The 20,626-nt window shown below is 47.0% G+C and overlaps 1 protein-coding gene across 1 annotated transcript; it reads right to left on the reverse strand.

Moving 5' to 3' along the window:
* Window positions 1-13,826: 13,826 nt before the first annotated feature.
* On the reverse strand, window positions 13,827-15,665 carry LOC122049416 (cyclin-D1-1-like). The gene is made up of 5 exons (XM_042610802.1): window positions 15,292-15,665; window positions 15,126-15,212; window positions 14,739-15,027; window positions 14,538-14,671; window positions 13,827-14,198 (listed from the first exon to the last, which is right to left on the reverse strand). The coding sequence occupies exons 1-5, from the start codon at window positions 15,523-15,525 to the stop codon at window positions 13,947-13,949; spliced, it is 996 nt and encodes a 331-aa protein (XP_042466736.1). The 5' UTR covers window positions 15,526-15,665; the 3' UTR covers window positions 13,827-13,946.
* Window positions 15,666-20,626: the final 4,961 nt, after the last annotated feature.

A 20,626-nucleotide genomic window follows, 5' to 3' on the forward strand; every position in this document is an offset into this window, starting at 1 on the left:
TTTGTTGCAAATTGTTTAAATCAGTGAAAAATAAAAGTTTGCTGGCAAATGAAGGTCTGAATGATTGGAAACATTTAAGTGATAGACTTAGACAACATGAGAATGGTATTGAGCATATTACTAACATGAGAACTTGGATTGATTTGGAAATTAGATTGAAAAGAATGAAACAATTGACAAAGAGATCCAAGTGCAAATTAAGAAAGAGAAAGAACATTGGAAACTTGTTTTAGCTAGGATTATTTCTGTTGTGAAATGTCTTGCTAAACGTAATTTGGTTTTTCATGGGGATAATGAAAAAATTTACCAAAGTAGTAATGGTAACTTTTTGGGGCTACTTGAATTAATTGCAGAATTTGATTTGGTAATGCAAGAGCATTTTAGACGTATTCAAAATAATGAGATTCATTATCATTACCTTAGTCATAAGATTGAAAATGAGTTGATTTTTATATTAGGTTCTAAATTCAGAAGTACTATAATTGAAAAATAAAAGAGACAAAATATTTTTCAATGATACTTGATTGTACTTCAGATGCAAGTCACCATGAGCAAATGACTTTGATAATTCGATGTGTGGATGTCTTAGCTTGTCCTATAAAGGTAAATGAGTATTTTATAGAGTTTTTAAAAGTGGATGATACATCTAGATTAGGACTTTTTAATAAATTACAATCTGTTTTAGAAACCCTCGGACTTGATATTGATAATGTGAGGGGGCAAGGTTATGATAATGGTTCTAATATGAAAGGGAAAAAAAATTAAGGTGTACAAAAGAGATTTCTTGAAATAAATCCAAGAGCATTTTATATGCCATGTGCTTGTCATTCTCTTAATTTAACAATTTGTGATATGACAAATTCTTGTGTTAAGGCTGTGTCATTTTTTGGAGTTGTGCAGCGCATGTATACTTTATTTGCTAGTTCTACAAAAAAGTGGAAGATTTTATAAGATCATGTTCATCAATTAACTCTAAAGACATTGTCAACAACAAGATGAGAAGGTTATGTTAATAGTATCACAGCCATAATAACTCAGCCAAATGAGATAAGAGAAGCTTTATATGAATTATCGAAAGTTAGTGAAGATGCTAGCACTAGGAGTGAGGCTGAATCTTTAGTAACACATGAACTTGAAAGTTTTGAATTTTGGTTGGGCATGACTATATGACATAACTGATCCTGTCTGAGCACTGAATCAACGGACGCTGGGGAAGTGGCGCTTCCTGCTGGCTCCTCGTACGCTCCGATGATCCTGCAACAGAACCGAGCCGGGTGGGGGTTCCCGGCGACGGCCCTCCGACGATCAAGTCAGGCAAGGGGGGAAATAATGAAGTGGCTCCAAAGATCCTAGATTGCATACCTTCGGCGAAGTTTGAGGGCTCTTATATAGAGCTATGGTAAGCTTGGCGCACACACATCGAGGCGTACATGTGTCTTGCACCATACTTCAGTATGGGCTTGTCAGAAGAGCGTGCCTGACGCCATGCTGCTACAGTCCGCGCACCTCCTTGATGGGACAGAAGAACCTTCCATCGTACGATTCTGCGTATGGCCTGGTCATCGAACATGCCTGTTGTCAGCGACAGGGGTTATTAGGATGACGTCCCTACTGTCCCGTGTCTTTTGGTTTCATCCTCTCGAGCCAAGCGTCCGGCTGCTCGGCGGCTCCTTACCTTCGACCCGTCGTGGATGTTGGTCCGTCCGGGGGAGATTCATGGTCCCCTGCTCGGACGAACTCTCTGGTCTTGTTGCCTGACGCCTTGGTCGAGCGGACAGGCCGCTCGACCTTGTACCCTTGCCTTGGGCCACGGCCGAGCGGACCCCCGCTCGGCCATATAGCCTTTTTACCTTGGCGTCTGAAACCCTGGCTCATGGCCGGGTTACAGTTCCTTCGGCTAGAGGGCATGGCCGGGCGATCGACATAGGGTGCCCGCTCGGTGAGCCCACGGGGGTTGACCCCTCTTGACTCTTGACCCCTACGTGTCGTTGACCCTTTGCCCTTGAGGGTCCCCCAGCCTTATCACAGGATCACTTGCTTTCCCGTCAAGTCTAGTCGAAGGAGGCGCTAAGTCCGACTGACTGGACTTCCGGTCTGACTGTGTAACGGCGTTCGGACGGCCCGTTGAATGCTCGTCCGTTCGGCTTACATTCTCCACCACGCCCGTTCGGCACTGTTAACGGAGGGACGGTCAACGCTGATGCCTTTGGGATCCCCTCGAAATGCGTGCCAAAATTTTCCCATTAAAGCCGAGCAAGCGTGCTGCGCGCGGTAATGGTGCTCATTAAATGCACCTCAGGCGGTAGCGCCACGTGGCATTTCTGATGCCGTCAGCATACGGCGGCGGCATTACCTCCGATGGGACAGCCGATGTTTGAAATGGACGGTTAGATGCGGGCATTGATTCGCGTGACCTGCATCGAACGGCTTAGGCCATTCAGGCCTCCCCCTATAAAGTCTTCTCCTTCTCCCCCCGCCGCATTTCTACGTTCGCGTGTTCCACAGCCCTCCTTCCTCCGGCGACCTTGTTTTTCTGTCTCCCGACGATCTCCAGCGCCCTCGCGGCCCACTTTCCCGATCGTCATCTCCCCTGTAAGCTTTACTCTCCTGTTATTCTGTCATTCCTCCGCGTCTTTCCTTAGCTGTTCCTCCTTCTGCTTTATTTCAAATATTCGCCGTCTGTTTCCTCGCTTCTTTCCGTCTTTTATTTCTCTTACTCTTCCGACCATGGCGGGCACTTCACAACCGCTTACCTCCGCCCCTGGTCTTTGGTATATGGCCACGGAGAGTCGGTTTAATGAGGAAGATGCCCTACGCCTTGTTCGTACTTACGAGTTCCCCACTAACTTTGAAGTAATATTAGCCACTCCTTCTGACCGGCCCAATAACCCGTCGTCCGGCACTATTTGCTTTTTATGGGATCAATTTTTGGCTGGCCTGCGGTTTCCTCTACATCGCTTCATCTTGCAAGTATGTAATTACTTCCGCCTCCCGCTCGGCCAACTCGTTCCGAATTCCATTAGGCTGCTGTGTGGGGTGGTGATTCTTTTCAAGCTGAACGGCATCCCTCTGGACCCCAAAATCTTCCATTACTTCTACTATCCAAAACAATCCGAGTGGGGCACCTTCATTTTCCAAACTAGGATTGGTTTTGTTCTTTTTAGCAATATGCCGAGCTCCAACAATCACTGGAAGGAATACTTTTTCTATATGCGTTTCCCCGAGCCGCCACCTTTCCAAACCAAGTGGCAGACTGCGGTGCCGACCCAACCAGAGCTCAGCAAATACAAGAGCGATCCGGCCTACCTCCATGCAGCTAACCGCTTGGTCGGCCAACGATACAACATTGATAAGCTGCTACTTAAGGGAGTGATGTACTTGTTCGACTTATCTCCCGTTCGGGCTGGCATTCCCTGCAGCATGGGTAAGGATTACTCTTTAACTTTCTCCTTTGCTCTAACTGATTTATTTTTCTTTTCTGCAGCCGAGATCATGTGGCGCGCTAAAGCTACCGAGCGCCTGAAGTTGAGAGCTGCTGAGATTGAGACGGCTACGGAAAAGGAGGTCGTTGCGCGGGGGCTTGTCCCAGCCAGCTCGGGGGTTGAAGGGACACAGTTCGCCCCTAAAGTATCAGCCGCTCGGGCCCCCGTGCACGAAGCCGTGGGTGACGCCACTTCATCTGCCCCGGTCGGGGAGGAGATTCTTCCTATTGACGACGTTCCACTGAGGATCCGGAAGAAGCGCCGGACGGACCCAACGCCACCATCGGTCCCTTCTAGTGAACAGCTTTCTGAGCGAAGTGGTATTCCTCCCGAGCGGGAAGAAGGAGCTCCGACGTCCATTGAGGCGCTTTCTTCGGATCGAACACTCTCCCAGCTTGGCTTGCCCGCGGCGCTCCCCGAAGTGGAACCTACTGATTCCCTCCCCCGCACCCGCCGTCGCCTTAGGCGCTTGGGTGAACTTTCTACTATTGGGGGGCCTTCCGCTCAGGCAGTTGAGACCCAGGATGATCCGAGAGGCCTTCGGGTGATTAAGACCGTTTTGCGCTTTCCCTCAGAGGAATATCTTTTGGCGGCCGATCGGCCTGCGAGCCCCGAGCAACAAATCACCCTAACAAGGCCTCTTGCCAAAGTTTGGGAGGATGCCCGGATTCGCGTTGCGCTCATGACTCCCAGTCAGTTGGGAGACAGCAATCTACACCAGGCCACCGGGGTATGTTCTTTCTCCCCTGGTGTTCCTTTTTAATCAACCTTTGACATCCCTTCTTCTGTGCAGACCTGGGTAGAACATATTGCAATTAGCAATCGCCTGGCTGAGCTGGAAAATGAGCTGAAAAAACTCAAACTCTCGGGGGAAAGTCAGGGGCAGTCATCCGCCGAGCTAGAGAAAACAAAAAAGCTTTTGGAATCTGAGCGGCAAAAGTCCTCCGAGCTGACGGCGGAGGTGACTCGGCTTGAAGCTGTGGTCAAGAAGCGCGACCACGATATAAAGCTTGCGACCAATCGGAAGCTTCAGGCCATCTCAGACCTGGATATTATGAAAGTGGAGAATCGGGGATTGGATCGCCGCGTCAAAGAGTTAGACGCCCTCTTGTCCTCCGAACGGGATGGACGCTCGGCTGAGCGCACCAAATTTGAGGGCGATCTAAAAGGTCTCCAAGACTCTGTAGAAGCCTCCCGCACTGCTTTGAAAGAATATAAGGATGGAGAATCGAGTCGTTTGGCCACGGCGCGGCAAGCCTTTGTCCGCTCGGATGAGTTCGGCGATAAGTTCAGCAACAAGTTGGCCCTAACGTTTGAGGAAGCCATGAAGGTTGCTGTTGCTCATTTGAAGACGAAGGGCTATATTCTCGTCGAGCTATCCATTCCCCTTGAAGAACTGGCTGCCTTGATGGGCGAGATCCCGGATGCTCTTTTTAATTTCGAGGATAGTGAGTGAGGAGTCTTTGAGATCTCCTTTAAGTATATTTTGCTACTTTTTGTTTGGCCGCCGTTCGGCGTAAACTCTTTATGTAATGAACTTTATTTTTGTTTGCCATTTGTTGCTCGACCAATACTCATCCCCTTAGTTTTGCGCAAGTACTTTTTATAACTCGGCCGCTCAGCCTAACACCTCCATATTTCTATCTTGAGTTTGAGCCGATTGTCCGTAAAATACGTCTTAATTCGACCATGTGGCCGTTCGGAACGCGAACAACGCTCGTCCACTAACTCTCACCTTTTATTCTCGTCGATCGTCTTCCGTCCGGGAGGTTTATAGTCGCCGGTCTGACTCTCGATTTTTAACGTCGGAGCTCGACGGTCTTCCGTCCGGGGGGTTTATAGTCGCCGGTCCGACTTTCGATTTTTAACGTCGGAGCTCGACGGTCTTCCGTCCGAGGGGTTTATAGTCACCGGTCCGACTCTCGATATTTAACGTCGGAGCTCGACGGTCTTCCGTCCGAGGGGTTTATAGTCGCCGGTTCGACTCTCGATTTTAACGTTGGAGCTCGACGGTCTTTCGTCCGGGGGGTTTATAGTCACCGGTCTGACTCTCGATATTTAACATCGGAGCTCGACGGTCTTTCGTCTAGGGGGTTTATAGTCGCCGATCCGACTCTCGATATTTAACGTCGGAGCTCGACGGTCTTTTGTCCGGGGGGTTTATAGTCGCCGATCTGACTCTCGATATTTAACGTCGGAGCTCGACGGTCTTTCGTCCGGGGGGTTTATAGTCGCCGATCTGACTCTCGATATTTAACGTCGGAGCTCGACGGTCTTCCGTCCGGGGGGTTTATAGTCGCCGGTCCGACTCTCGATATTTAACATCGGAGCTCGACGGTCTTCCGTCCGGGGGGGTTTATAGTCGCCGGTCCGACTCTCGATTTTTAACGTCGGAGCTCGACGGTCTTCCGTCCGGGGGGTTTATAGTCGCGAGTCCGACTCTCGATATTTAACGTATGAGTTCAACGGTCTTCCGTCCGGGGGTTTATAGTCGCCGGTCCGACTCTCGATATTTAACATCGGAGCTCGACGGTCTTCCGTCCGGGGGGTTTATAGTCGCCGGTCCGACTCTCGATATTTAACGTCGGCGCTCGACGGTCTTTAAGGCTAATTTCAACACTTCCGTTCAGCGAAGATTGCCAAATGCGTTTCTTATCATTTTGCTTCCTGCATTAAAAGAACACAGGCAACCAAGAGATACACAAAATGAATTACATCAGCGCACCTCTCACCCAGCTCGGTACGGCTGGAGATGATTTGCGCTCCATGGTTGATCCAGCCGCCGTCCGTCTTCATCTTCCAAATAATAAGCACCCGAGCGGAGCTTCTCGATGACTTTGAAGGGACCCGCCCAAGGAGCCTCCAGCTTGCCAACGTCCCCGACCGGCTTTACTTTCTTCTACACTAGGTCGCCGACCTGGAACGCTCTGGGGATAACGCGCCGGTTGTAATTATGTTTCATCCTCTGCCGGTACGCCATCAGCTGGACGGACGCTTTGGCTCGCTCTTCATCGATCAAGTCCAACTCCATGTTCCTCCGCTCGACGTTATCATCATCATAATTCTGGATCCAGACAGACTCGACGCCGACTTCAATCGGGATAACCGCTTCGTTGTCGTACACTAAATGGAACGGCGTGACGCCCGTTCCCTCCTTTGGAGTCGTGCGGATGGCCCATAGGACGCCTGACAGCTCGTCCACCCAACTTCCTCCTATGTGGTCAAGTCGAGCTCGAAGAATTCTGAGTATTTCTCTGTTGGTTACTTCCTCTTGGCCGTTACTCTGGGGATACGCCACGGAAGTGAAGTGTTGTTCAATGTCATAACTTTTGCACCATTCTTCGAGCTGCTTCCCGACGAACTACCGTCCGTTATCAGATATGAGTCGGCGCGGAATGCCGAACCGACAGATTATATGCTGCCAGATAAACTTTTTGACCATCTGCTCGGTGATTTTGGCCAGTGGCTCGGCCTCCACCCATTTGGAGAAGTAGTCGACCGCCACCAGTAAAAACTTTCGCTGACTGGTCGTCATAGGGAATGTACCCACGATATCCATTCCCCACTGATCGAACGAACAGGATACCGTAGACGCTTTCATCTCCTCTGCCGGTCGGGGGGAGAAGTTGTGGTACTTCTGGCAGGAGAGGCACGTCGCGACGGTCCGAGCGGCGTCTTTTTGCAATGTTGGCCAGAAGTACCCGGCCAGCAGGATCTTCCTAGCCAGCGATCGTCCGCTCGGATGTCCTCCGCACGATCCTTGGTGCACTTCCTGGAGGATGTACGTCGCGTCTTCCGAGCTCACACATTTCAACAGTGGGCGGGAGAAAGCCTTCTTGTAGAGTTGGTCTCCAACGAGTGTGAACCGGCCGGCTCTCCTTCTTAATAGATGGGCTTCCTCCCGGTCGGTCGGTGTCGCACTCGAGCGCATAAACTCTATGATGGCTGTCCTCCAATCGCTCGGAAATGCGAGGCCCTCCATCCGGTCGATGTGCGCCACCAAGTATACTTGTTCGATTGGCTGCTGGATGACGACCGGTGATATTGAACTTGCGAGTTTGGCTAACTCATCTGCCGCCTGGTTTTCCGCTCGGGGTATCCTCTGGATAATGACTTATCTGAAGTTGGCCTTGAGCTTTTCGAAGGCTTCAGCGTAGAGTTTGAGCCGAGCGTTGTTAATCTCAAAAGTGCCCGAGAGCTATTGGGCAGCCAGCTGAGAGTCGGAATGGAGCATCACCCGACCGGCCCCAACATGCCGGGCGGCTTGCAAGCCGACTATGAGCGCCTCATACTCCGCTTCATTATTGGTGGCTTTGTAGTCCAGCCGGACGAATAGGTGCATCCTTTCTTCTTGGGGAGAGAGTAATAGCACGCCAATCCCGCTCCCGAGCCGAGTGGACGATCCGTCCACAAATATTTTCCACATAGCTTCGGGCTCTAGCTTTTGCACTTCGGTGACAAAATCTGCCAAGGACTGCGCCTTTATCGTCGAACGGGGTTGATACTAAATGTCAAATTCGCTTAACTCCGTTGTCCATTTGATGAGCCGTCCGGACGCTTCTGGGTTCAACAACACTCTTCCCAATGGGCTATTTGTCCGGACGATGATTGTATGTGCCAAGAAATAAGGACGAAGTCGCCGAGCAGCGAGGACCAAAGCAAAAGCCAGCTTCTCGAGCCCAGTGTAGCGAGATTCAGCGTCTTTTAAAATATGGCTCAAGAAGTACACTGGTTGTTCTTCTCCGCTCGTCCTCACTAATGCCGAGCCTACTGCCTGCTCGGTTGAAGATAAATAAATACAGAGCGGCTCACCTACAGCTGGCTTGGCTAGCACGGGCAAAGAGTTCAGATATGTCTTCAGTTCTTCAAACGCCCGATCGCATTCCTCGACCCAATGGAACTTAGTAGCTTTGCGCAGGATCTTGAAAAAAGGGAGGCTCCGGTCGGCAGTCTTGGAGATGAATCTGGACAACGCAGTTATCCGACCGGTCAGGTGCTGTACTTCCCTTAGATTTCTTGGGGGCGGCATATCTTGCAGCGCTTTGACCTTGCTGGGATTCACTTCTATGCCCCTCTCGATCACTATATAGCCCAAAAAACGCCCGGCTTTTGCTCCGAACAGACATTTTTGAGGGTTGAGCTTGACTCCATACTTCCTCAGCGTTCGGAAAGTTTCCTCCATGTCAGTAAAAAGATCGGCCACTCGGACGGACTTGATGAGAATATCATCCACGTACACTTCTAAATTGCGTCCGATCTGTTTCTTGAATACTTTGTTCATCAAGCGCTGGTAAGTTGCTCCTACGTTCTTCAATCCGAACGGCATTACATTGTAGCAGTAAGTGTCATCGGCCGTGACGAAACTAACCTTCTCTTGATCCTCTCGGGCGAGCGGCACTTGATGGTAGCCCTGATAAGCGTCCAGCATGCATATTAACTCACACCCGGCTGTGGAGTCCACCAGTTGATCAATCCGAGGCAGAGGGTAGAAATCTTTTGGGCATGCTTTGTTGAGATCCCGGAAATCAATGCAGACCCTCCACTTGTTGCCCGGCTTGGAGACTAGCACCACGTTCGCCAACCAGCTCGGAAACTGCCCTTCACGTATGTGGCCGGCCTCCAGAAGCTTCTCGACCTCCGCTCGGATGATGACGTTCTGTTCGGCGCTGAAGTCCCTCTTCCTTTGCTTCACCGGCCGAGCGTCCGATCGGACGTGAAGTTCATGCTGTGCTATGCTTGGCAAAATTCCCGGCAGCTCATGCGTCGACCAAACGAAGACATCGCAGTTTTTTTGGAGACATTTGATCACCTCCTCTTTCTGGCTTGCCTCCAGATCGGCCGCAATAAATGTGGTGACCTCCGATCGGGTCGGGTGAATCTGCACTTCCTCTTTTTCTTCATAAACCAAAGAGGGTGGTTTTTCAGTAATGACGTTCACCTCGATACGCGGCGTCTTCCGAGAGGAATTAGCTTCAGCTCGGACCATTTCGACGTAGCATCACCGAGCCGCCAGCTGGTCTCCTCGTACTTCTCCCACTTTATCTTCCACCGGGAACTTGATTTTCTGATGGAAGGTGGAGACGACCGCTTGGAACTCGCTGAGCGCCGGTCGCTCCAAGATGACATTGTATGCAGAGGGAGAGTCGACCACGATGAAGTTGGCAGTCCGCGTCCTTCTGAGCGGCTCCTCTCCCAGCGAAATAGCCAGTCGGACCTGTCCGACCGGCAGAACTTCATTGCCCGTAAACCCGTAGAGGGGAGTTGTCATGGGCAGCAGCTCGGCTCGATCAATTTGTAGTTGGTCGAAGGCCTTTTTGAATATAATATTGACCGAGCTTTCTGTATCGATGAAAACACGGTGAAAAGTATAGTTAGCTATTACCGCTTTGATGAGGAGAGCGTCGTCATGTCGCACTTCAACTCCTTCCAAGTCTCTGGGCCCGAAGTTGATTTCGGGCCCGCTCGCCCGCTCTTGACTGTAGCCGACCGCATGGATCTGAAGCTGCCTGACGCTCGCCTTCCTTGCTATGTTGGAGTCGCCTCCGGTCGGCCCGTCAGCGATGATGTTGATTTCGCCTCGGGAAGTGTTACTTCTATTTTCTTCTTCCCGAGCGGACGGCCTAGGCCGCTCCCTAGACACCTGGGGATAGTTCTCATTCCTCTGAGGATGATGTCGCTCGGGAGACTGTCGCTGTCGCCTGTCAGATATACGCCGATCGGCTTCATGGTGTTGCTGTCGCCTGTCGGATGATGGTGAGCGACGACGGCTACTCCGAGGAGCGGGGTGGGCGATCAGGGGAAGACTCCGACAATCTCTCGTGTTATGCGTGTCAGTTCGGTGGAACGAGCAAAACATAGGGGTCCATACCTTCTTCTTTGGTTTGGGCCGATCGACAGCTACCTCTTGGACTGCTTGGGACCTCGCGTGGTGAGGGCGGACTACTTCGGCCCTCGGTCCTCTAGGCGGCTCCTTGCGATTTACAGGCTTCCGCTTGGCAGGGGCTAGCCGCTCAGTTGACACTTCTTTTCTTCTGGCCGCCTGGGCTTCCTCCACATTAATGTACTCGTTGGCCCGGTGTAACAAATGATCGTAGTCTCGAGACGGCTTCCGAATGAGTGACCGGAAGAAATCACCGTCCACGAGGCCTTGCGTGAACGCATTCATCATCGTTTCTGAGGTGGCCGTTGGAATATCCATGGCCACTCGGTTGAATCGTTGGATGTATGCTTTGAGCGACTCCCTGGGCTCTTGCTTGATGGCGAATAAGCTGACACTAGTCTTCTGGTAACGTCGACTGCTTGCAAAATGGTGGAGGAAGGCCGTGCGGAACTCCTTGAAACTTGTAATGGAGCCGTCCAGCAGCCTCCGAAACCACCGTTGCGCCGATCTCGAGAGGGTGGTAAGAAACACCCGACACTTTACTCCATTTGTGTATTGATGTAGGGTAGCTGTGTTGTCAAACTTACCCAGATGATCATCCGGGTCGGTGGTTCCGTTGTACTCACCGATCGCCAGGGGCACATAGTGCTTTGGTAGAGGGTCCCGCAGGATGGCCTCTGAAAATTGCCGGTTGATCCGCTCGGGGGAGGCGCCCGTTCGGGGGCCTTGCCTTTTCTGTTGTCTCGCAGAGGCGCCTCGTCGGACGAAGATCCTCGATCACGGTTAACTGTTGCGGCTTCAGGAAGCGTACGAAATAGGGCCCGATGGAATGGAACCGTGGCCGGTGGTGCTTCCGCTCGGCCTCCTAACGCGGACGTCGCTTGTTGCTCGATCCGCTCGGCTTGCGCCTTCTGTTTTTGTTGTTCCACAAGCTTAGCTGCTCTTGCCTCGATCAGAGCGTCGAGCTCCTCCGTGGAGAGCATCACCGTATGCGGTCGTCCAGCTTCGTCCATTGCTTCCGCTCGGATGCAGGTGCGTTCCCACAGACGGCGCCAATTTGATCCTGTCCGAGCACTGAATCAACGGACGCTGGGGACGTGACGCTCCCTGCTGGCTCCTCGTACGCTCTGATGATCCTGCAATAGAACCGAGCCGGGTGGGGGTTCCCGGCTACGACCCTCCGACGATCAAGTCAGGCAAGGGGGGAAATAATGAAGTGGCTCCAAAGATCCTAGATTGCATACCTCCGGCGAAGTCTGAGGGCTCTTATATAGAGCTATGGTAAGCTTGGCGCACACACATCGAGGCGTACACGTGTCCTGAACCATACTTCAGTATGGGCTTGTCAGAAGAGCGTGTCTGACGCCATGCTGTTATAGTCCACGCACCTCCTTGATGGAACAGAAGAACCTTCCATCGTACGATTCTGCGTATGGCCTGGTCATCGAACATGCCTGTTGTCAGCGACAGGGGTTATTAGGATGACGTCCCTACTATCCCGTGTCTTTTGGTTTCATCCTCTCGAGCCAAGCGTCCGGCTGCTCGGCGGCTCCTTACCTTCGACCCGTCATGGATGTTGGTCCGTCCGGGGGAGATTCATGGTCCCCTGCTCGGACGAACTCTCTGGTCTTGTTGCCTGACGCCTTGGCCGAGCGGACAGGCCGCTCGGCCTTGTACCCTTGCCTTGGGCCACGGCCGAGCAGACCCCCGCTCGGCCATATAGCCTTTTTACCTTGGCGTCTGAAACTCTGGTTCATGGCCGGGTTACAGTTCCTTCGGCTGGAGGGCATGGCCGGCCGATCGGCATAGGGTGCCCGCTCGGCGAGCCCACGGGGTTGACCCCTCTTGACTCCTGACCCCTACGTGTCGTTGACCCTTTGGCCCTGAGGGCCCCCCAGCCTTATCGCCGGATCAATAACATTTTGAAAAAAATTGAATTGATTAGTAAAAAGTTGCAATATAAAGATATGCAAATTGATATTGCAATAAAGATTTTGAGATGATTGATTTCTTATTTTGAAATATATAGGGAGGAAAGTTTCCAATCTACTATGACATTAGCGAAAGAGATTGCATCTAAAATGAAAATTGATCCTATTTTTCCTCAAAAACGTACAATTCATAGAAAGAAACAATTCGATGAAAATTATCATGAACTTTTAGGATTAATTATTTTATTGTTGTCGTTGATATTGCTATTTCCTCTTTAAAAAGTATATTTGAACAATTAGAAATCTTTGAAAACATTTTTGGTTTTCTATTCAATCCTAAAAAATTTCTTTCAATGAATGATAATAGATTGTATGAGTATAGTAATAATCTTCAAGTTGCTCTAAAATATAATGACAAGTTTGATATTGATGCTGATAATTTATTTTTTGAATTGCAAGTGCTACAAATGTGATTACCAACAGAAACAAAGTCAGCTTTTGAAGTTCTTGAGTTTGTAAAAGTCTTATATTGTTTTCCTAATATTTCCATTGTTTATAGAGTTTTGTTAACTATACCAATTACTGTAGCATCAGCAGAAAGAAGTTGTTCTAAACTGAAATTGATAAAATCGCACTTGCGTTTAACTATGTCTCAAGACAGATTAAATGGTTTGGTAATTTTATGCATTGAAAATGAAGTGTTAGAAAAATTTGATTTGGAAGACCTTATTGATGATTTTACTTCCCAAAATGTTAGAAGATCTAGATTTTTTCAATAATTATTTGATACTTGTTTTGTTTTCGTATTTGTAGGGAGTGTACTTTTTGGAGAAATTTGGAAAATATATTTTGTATAATGTTATATTTTTTGAAGAACCTTAATAAATATATTTTGTATGGAGTTTGTCATATTTTAAATAGAATATATTATTTTTAAAATTTTATTATTAAACTCTATTAAATTATGTGTTAGTAAAAACAAATTATAAAACCTTATTTTCTCTTTTCGCCAAGGGTCTCTAAATATCAAGGCCGGCCCTGCCCCTAGGAACCGATAATAATATCCGTTCGAGCGAAACGATAGTTGGAATTAGGGAGGAGGGAATGCCAGTGATCTTGTTACTTCGAGGATTGTGGTTTGAGGGTCTGGACCTGGTTGCCTGCTGTGTCTGTGAGAGACAAATCATACAGCTGGAAGACACAATCTGTCATTTCCTCTTCCCGTCAGATCAATGACTTTGTGTGCCCCATGTTGCCGCATTAAATTCGATCGGTTGATTGATTCAATGAGAAAGTCCAACTGCGGCGCGAAGATTGAGAGACGTCCTATCGTACGCCCCGACTCGATTGTTCTTCGAGCGCGGACGGTCAAGATGCCCCAGCTGGTCCCCAATCATATTATATTATGTATGTCGCGGGGCCCAAAGGCGGTTTGCCACGTGGGAGGCTGCTGCTGGTCCCCGAAATCTGATGCCCCCCTACGTTTCCGGGAATTTGGAAACAAAAGAGAAAGATTCGATTTGCACCTCGAAGTTATCGAAAATTGCAATTCGCTCATCGTAAAGCTTTGACGACGACAACGGTGAGTTTATTACGAGAAATTCAGAATTTCCGGCAATTAATATCCGAAAGGGCGAATTTAGTGATCGGCGCTTAAGCTCTCTCTGTACAGTTGTCGCCGAGCCGGCGGCGCTTGGCGGTCGCGGCGGAGTCGCAGCTGCTACAGCCTGAGACAGCGGCGGCGGCGGCGGCGGCGGCGTCGAGGATGGCGACTGGGCTCGCCGATGGAGGCCCCAGAGGAGACGCCGAGGTAGAGCAGGGAGGGTTGGGCTTCGACCGGGACGCCGACGGACACGTGTCGAGGAGATAGTCGTCCATGAGCTGGCGACACCGGCTCACCGCTTCCTGCCCTCGAAAGATGTAAAATGGCATGAGAATTTTTTAAAATAAAGGGGGGAAAAGAGATAATTTATTTTAAATATTTTAAGATGTTTTTTTTTTTGCCAGTGCACATTTACTGTCCCAATTGACTAAGGAAAGTTAGCAAGACTCCGCGCCAAATTCGATGTCCGATCACTGCCGGTGCCATCACCCCCATTTGCTTGTAGTAAGACTTAGAATTTATTATTATTATTATTATTATTATTATTTTATTATATTATTTTAGGAAAAAAGAGAATAAGGAATGGGGGGTGATTGTTACCGGAGTGAAGGGAAGCGGACAGTTACAAGACAAAAATATACCTTGCTCGCCCATTCGGCGGAACGGCTCGACGAATCGCCGCCGCACCCGGCGGAGGCATCGGCCGTATCGTCGGCCGCGCAGAGCGCGGATGCCACAGCGATCTCCGACGGCCGGAAGCTTAGGAAATCCACCACTTCGAAAGTAGAACGGATTAGTTTGCATTCGTAATATTGCGGAAAAAAAGGGTTCTTTGTGGATACCACGGAGGGAGGAGAGGACGAGGCCGGCGGCGCGGGAGAGGAGGCAAGGCGCGGCGGAAAGGTGGGGGAGAAAGTCGAAGGGCGTGACGGCGCGCATCCGCCATCCGATGGCCGCCATGAGGAGGAGCTCCATGCGGCGGACGGTGGAGGGGTCGAACACGTAGCCGGGGTCCAGGATCTGAAGGTCGAGCAGCGACGGAACGCGCACCTCCTCCATCTTCGCCGCCACCGACACGCACGCCACCGAGACCAGTTGCATCGGCCACACTTCGCCCCCTTTCTCCACCGCCTTCCATTTTCGAATCCAACCAAATCGATCGATGTCTCGATCAGTAATCAAGCATAGAGGCGGGCGATTGACCGAAGATTGCGATTGATTGAACTCACCGGAATCGAATGGGAAGAGAGGAATCGGTCGAGGTAGGTCACAGAGAGGTACGCCGTCGCTGCCCGGAATCGGTAGAACTCGTTCACCTACACAAATCGATTAAGCAATTCAACCCACATTTTTCAATAGATGGAGACGATCGAGTAGGAGAAGCGGATCGGATGCCTTGAGGATCCACTTGACGGCGTCGCTGCGCGCGGCGGCGAGGAGGGGGCCGGCGACGAAGTGGGCGGCGCCGGGTGGCTCGTGCCCGGCCTCGACGGCGAGCAGAGTGGCCAAGCCTTGGCCGTCCGCGAGAGCGGCTGCGGCGGCGCGGCATGGCGGGGCCCACTCGTCGTCGGCGTCCTCGAGGCAGAGGAGGTTGGACGAGTCGGAGAGCAGGCCAGGCGAGAGGGCCATCGTCAGGTGCGTTTCCCCGCGCCGGGAAACACAAATCGGAGCATGGACGACCTGACCGAGACCAAAGGCGCCGCCGCAGTTTCTCTCTCTGCCTCCCCGCCCGACTCTTCCTCAATCAGAAGAGAGAGAAAGGGGCGGGCAGCGATGGTTATAATTATAAAGAAAGGGATACGCGGGCTTCCTTTAATGGCAAAAAAAAAAGATTTACTGAAAATCTAATAAAAATATACAAGATTGTATTGCATTTCCAAACAAAATTAATTTGCAAAAAAAAAAAAAACATTTTTGACATGTGTTAATTCTCAAACTATTTTTCCATTTAAAGATTAGGAAACTGGAAGCTCGAGGGGATGATTAAGGTAAGTGCACTGTGCCCGCTCAGTCATGCGATGATGACGAGCTATAAACTAATAAACAGCGTGCTTATTTCAAGGTTTTTTTTTGTTTAATTTATTTTTATATAAACTAAGATTCTAAGTGTCTAAATTTTACGTGACTAATTTTAAAAATAGATAATTTTTCTCATAGTTAATCTATTTAATAAACCTGAACCACAGGTTGATCTATAGGATATTTGATTTTGCTGACATTCAAATTTTGATCCCTCGGATTTGAAATTTTGGTTTTATGGGAAAGGGTTATCAGAGTTACAAGGTTGTAATAAGATCATAATAATATCTTAGTGGGAGTTCTAAAAAAAAATATAGATTCATTATATTAACAATCCCTCTAATATCGATTCCATCAGTAGGAGTTCTGAAATTTTTATAACAAAAGGTTACTGGAAAAAATCTCCAGTGGGACCCATAAAAACATCTCCAGTGGTCCCACTGGAGATGTGGCATGGGAGACGAACCTCCCTCCATCCGTCCCTCAAATGACGAGGCAACTTCTTGTGTGTGGAGCCACTCAACTGTAGTATTTTTTTAAAATTATTTTTTAATATTGTTATAAATAAAACAACACACCCATCAACGTCCAGAGCTTTATGTTTCAACGTTGAAATTTAATTATTTTTCTATTTTTCTTTACAAAATAAAAATATTAAAATATTTAAAAAATTAAGGATGTATTTGGTACCTGTGTTTTTCATTTTCATTTTCTGAAAAATGCATGTTTTCTAAAAAATAGTGTTTGATTTACATTTTTCGTGCCTGTTTTCTAAAAAAAATAGACAGCGTTTTCTAAAAAAAACAGAGAACGACAAAAAATCATTTTCTGTTTTCTAGAAAACACACATTTTTCAGAAAATGAAAATAAAAAACGCACGTACCAAACGCACCCTAAGTGTTACTGAACGTTTTAATGAATGTTTAAATTGAACCGTTGAGAACGGTTATTCAACGATTAAATTTTTTTATTTAAAAAAAAATCTATTAATATACTCTTGATACATCATTCTTCTTATCATTTTTTCAATTCTTTATTTCTTTCCACCACGAACATATCTTATAAGATTTGATAATTTAAAATCTAAATCGATCTATACTCCACAAATTATGGATAAATCAATTGAAAGAAGATGCGGAGGATATAGATGAACAAAGAATGCTCCGGCTATATGAACAAAACAAATGGTACGTCAAAGAGTTCAAAGTTCTTTCGACAGAACATAGAGGAGAAGGTATTTAAATCAGGATCGTGAAGTCGGATATGCTCATTTTTTAACGATTATTTCTCTGATGAGCCAATATATCATGATAATATATTTCAGCGCCGATTCCGAATGCAAAGAGGGTTATACCTTTTTATAGTCGATACCTTGAAAAATCATTCAAAATATTTTCAATAGAAGGCCAATATGACGGGAAAAAAAGATTTGTCACCACTTCAGAAATGTACAGCAGCTATCCGTCAATTGGCATATAGAGCCCCTACTGATCATTATGATGAGTACCTATGGATTGCTGAAACAACTGTCATCCAATGCTTATTCAACTTCTGTCGATAGGTAATTGAAGTGTTTGGGGCTTAATATTTGAGAAGACCTAATGATGTTGATATCGAACACTTGCTTAAAATGCATGAGTAGAGTAATGGCTTCCCTGACATATTGGGTAGTTTTGATTATATGCATTGGCAATGAAAAAATTACCCCGTCGCTTGGAAAGGCCAGTTTACTCGGGGAGATCATGACGTTCCAATAATTGTGTTTGAAGCATTCGCATCTACAAACTTATGGATATGACATGTCTTTTTTGGGATTACAAGGTCGCGCAATGATATTAATGTGCTTAATGAATCACCTTTAGTCAACGTCTTATAAGGAAATGCACCTGAGGTTATTTTTATGGTTATCAATGCACAATATACAAAATGATACTATCTGACCGATGAGATATATCCGGAATGGGTTACTTTCGTTAAGAGCTTTCCGTGCCCTCAGGATCCCAAGAGAAAATTATTTAAGGAACAACAAGAGGTCGTGAGAAAGGATGTCGAGCGGGTATTTAGAGTGCTCCAATCTTGATGGGCAATGATAAGAGAGGTCCAATACAATTTTGGTACAAGGATAATTTAATGATATCATGTATACATGTATCATTTTGCACAATATGATTATTGAGAATGAAGGAGATGCAGTAGTGAATTGGTCAGTTGATGAAGGAGATCATCCGTCACAAATATTTCAAATCTCCACCCAAGTATTTCAAGAATACCTCCGGAGAAATTGCGAGCTATGTGATAATCAATTACATCATCAACTTCGAGCCAACTTGGTTGAACATATCTAGGCACACTACGGTTGTAATTAGTAAAAAAATAATTTATTAATTGTGATAATGATATTTTTTATTTGATATATGGTAATTGATCCTGTCCGGAATTTGAGTCGGATGAAGACCAAATGAAGTGTCGCAAGCGTTGGCGGGGAGGAGACTGTGATGCTGCAGTCGTACGGGCTTTAGAGAACGGACTCCCACGTGGCCCTGAAGGACTGCTGGGCTTGAGCCAGCGATACTAGAACTCTGCGCACACTAAGACAAGCACACGGAAAGTTAGAGGCTAAGAATCAGGGAAAAAGTCCCCGGAGCATGTCCTTCGACGCTCAAGTCAGGTATTTTTTTCCCAGAAGAAAAGTGTACGAAGGAAGAAGAAAAGTAAGAGACAAGTGTGCGAGTGAGCGTACCTACGCAGGGGAGAGGAAGTCTCTTTTTATATGACAGTGCATATCTTCTGGAGACTGATCCTTGCCAGAGGGTGTCGAGTGTTAGGACTTTGTTGGGTGGTGGAGGACACGTGTCCTACTCCTATAGACTGGAGGAAGGTTTTATTTGCAGATGACCTCAACCGTTGGAATATTCCCTAATATGCAATAGCTATTCTCTGACAGGTGGTTACAAATTCCCTGACATGTTATCGCGTAGCACCTTCTATCCTGCCCGGGTGTGATCGAGGTAGCCCGAGTCGGTCCGCTAAGTGCTGATGAACAAACTGGATGGATGGAGGGGTGCGATCGGAGTCCCTTTCTTCCTGCTTTTATGATTTAGACCAGACCGAGAATGACAAGTCCGTTTACACGGGCTAGCTTGAGGAAACCTGATCGGTGAAGACAAGTCAGGCTTCGCCTTGATCACGCGTCATGCCGCAGACCTGGTTTCCTGACCGGTAGACTCCGCCCTGACTTTATACGCCGGATGGCCCCGGGTCGTCCTACTCCGTATATTAACTGTCACGCCCCCTTGACTTCTGACTGTCATGCTCCCTTGACTTCTGACTGCCACATCTCCTTGACTTCTGACTGCCACGTCCCCTTGACTTCTGACTATCGGACCCTTCCATTGTGCACCGTATCAGTAGTATTTATGTAATTTTTTAATTATTAATGTTATTCCGAGTGTTAGCAATTTATGGATTTAAATTTTAAAAAAATTAATTATATATAAGGTAAAATATGAAGGAGAGATAAGAAATATATATAAAATGAAAAAATATAGGACTTGCCACAAGGAAGTTGAAGAAGTTGTTGAGAGGTTTTTTTTATAGTGGAGAGATATATAGGGTCTTTACTTTTGATGTGACATTGACGTGACATTGAAAAAGCTTCTTGAGGGTGTCCACGATTGTGGATACACCCGCAAAAGTAAAAGGGCAATTTTTTTTATTGAAATAGTCAAAATATGCGGGTCTCTATTTTTTATTTATTATTAAAATAACATCTCCTATTTTAACTCTCGAAAATATTTTTAAGTTTGAAATATTATGGTTGCCATATAATTTTAACAATTATGATTTTATAGTTATTATATTATTATAACAGTTATGATCCATAGCTGGTACAACCATTCAATTGCAATAACTATAAGCATGTAGTTGGTACAATATAGTATTGATTAGAAATAAACTATATATTGTATCAATTATGAATCATAATTATTACAATATAATATTGATCAGTTTGATCAAAGATGATGATTATAAGTATATAACCATTATGATCTTGTAACTACTGTAATATAATATTAATCAGTATTATTGGAAATTGTTTATTTTGTAGTAGTTAGTATTCATAATTGCTACAATGATCATAGATAAAATTTTTATGAAGTGTAGTTATAATATAATATTATTAGTATTGATCATAATTAAAATATTAATATTGTAGCACATAAGATCTCGTTCAGCGCCTAAACAAAGTCCACCTTTAACAATTAGTGTAAACTAGTCTAGTCAAGTTAAATTTTATAATGTTCAAATTTAATTGATAAGGTAACTAAGTTAAATCAAATCAAGTCTTGATCGTCTCCTTTTTCATTTGCTCGAGTTCTTCCTCTCTTTCTTCCTTTAGAGTTATCCTCTCCTTCTTCCTTTGGAGCTACGATGATATCCATCTCCAATGGGTCTGCTCTCGATGTCTTGCGAATCAAAGTACGTCAATTGGGGTTGGCATTGCTGGCGTGACCCCTCTAATGGTCAAGTCAGTGCTGGGTCGAGATGTGAGACTCGCGTGCTTGTATGAGAGAATGAAAGAGCTCGAAAGAAGACGAAGAAGAACAACCTTCATGTGAGAGAAGAAACCATACCATCACTTGCGGAGTCTTATATAGCCGCAACGGTGGAAGGTCCATGTAAGTTGATACGCGAGCCCTAGGTGAACCAT

Source organism: Zingiber officinale, chromosome 2B (genome assembly GCF_018446385.1).
Source record: "Zingiber officinale cultivar Zhangliang chromosome 2B, Zo_v1.1, whole genome shotgun sequence".
In the NCBI taxonomy this organism is placed as follows: domain Eukaryota; kingdom Viridiplantae; phylum Streptophyta; class Magnoliopsida; order Zingiberales; family Zingiberaceae; genus Zingiber; species Zingiber officinale.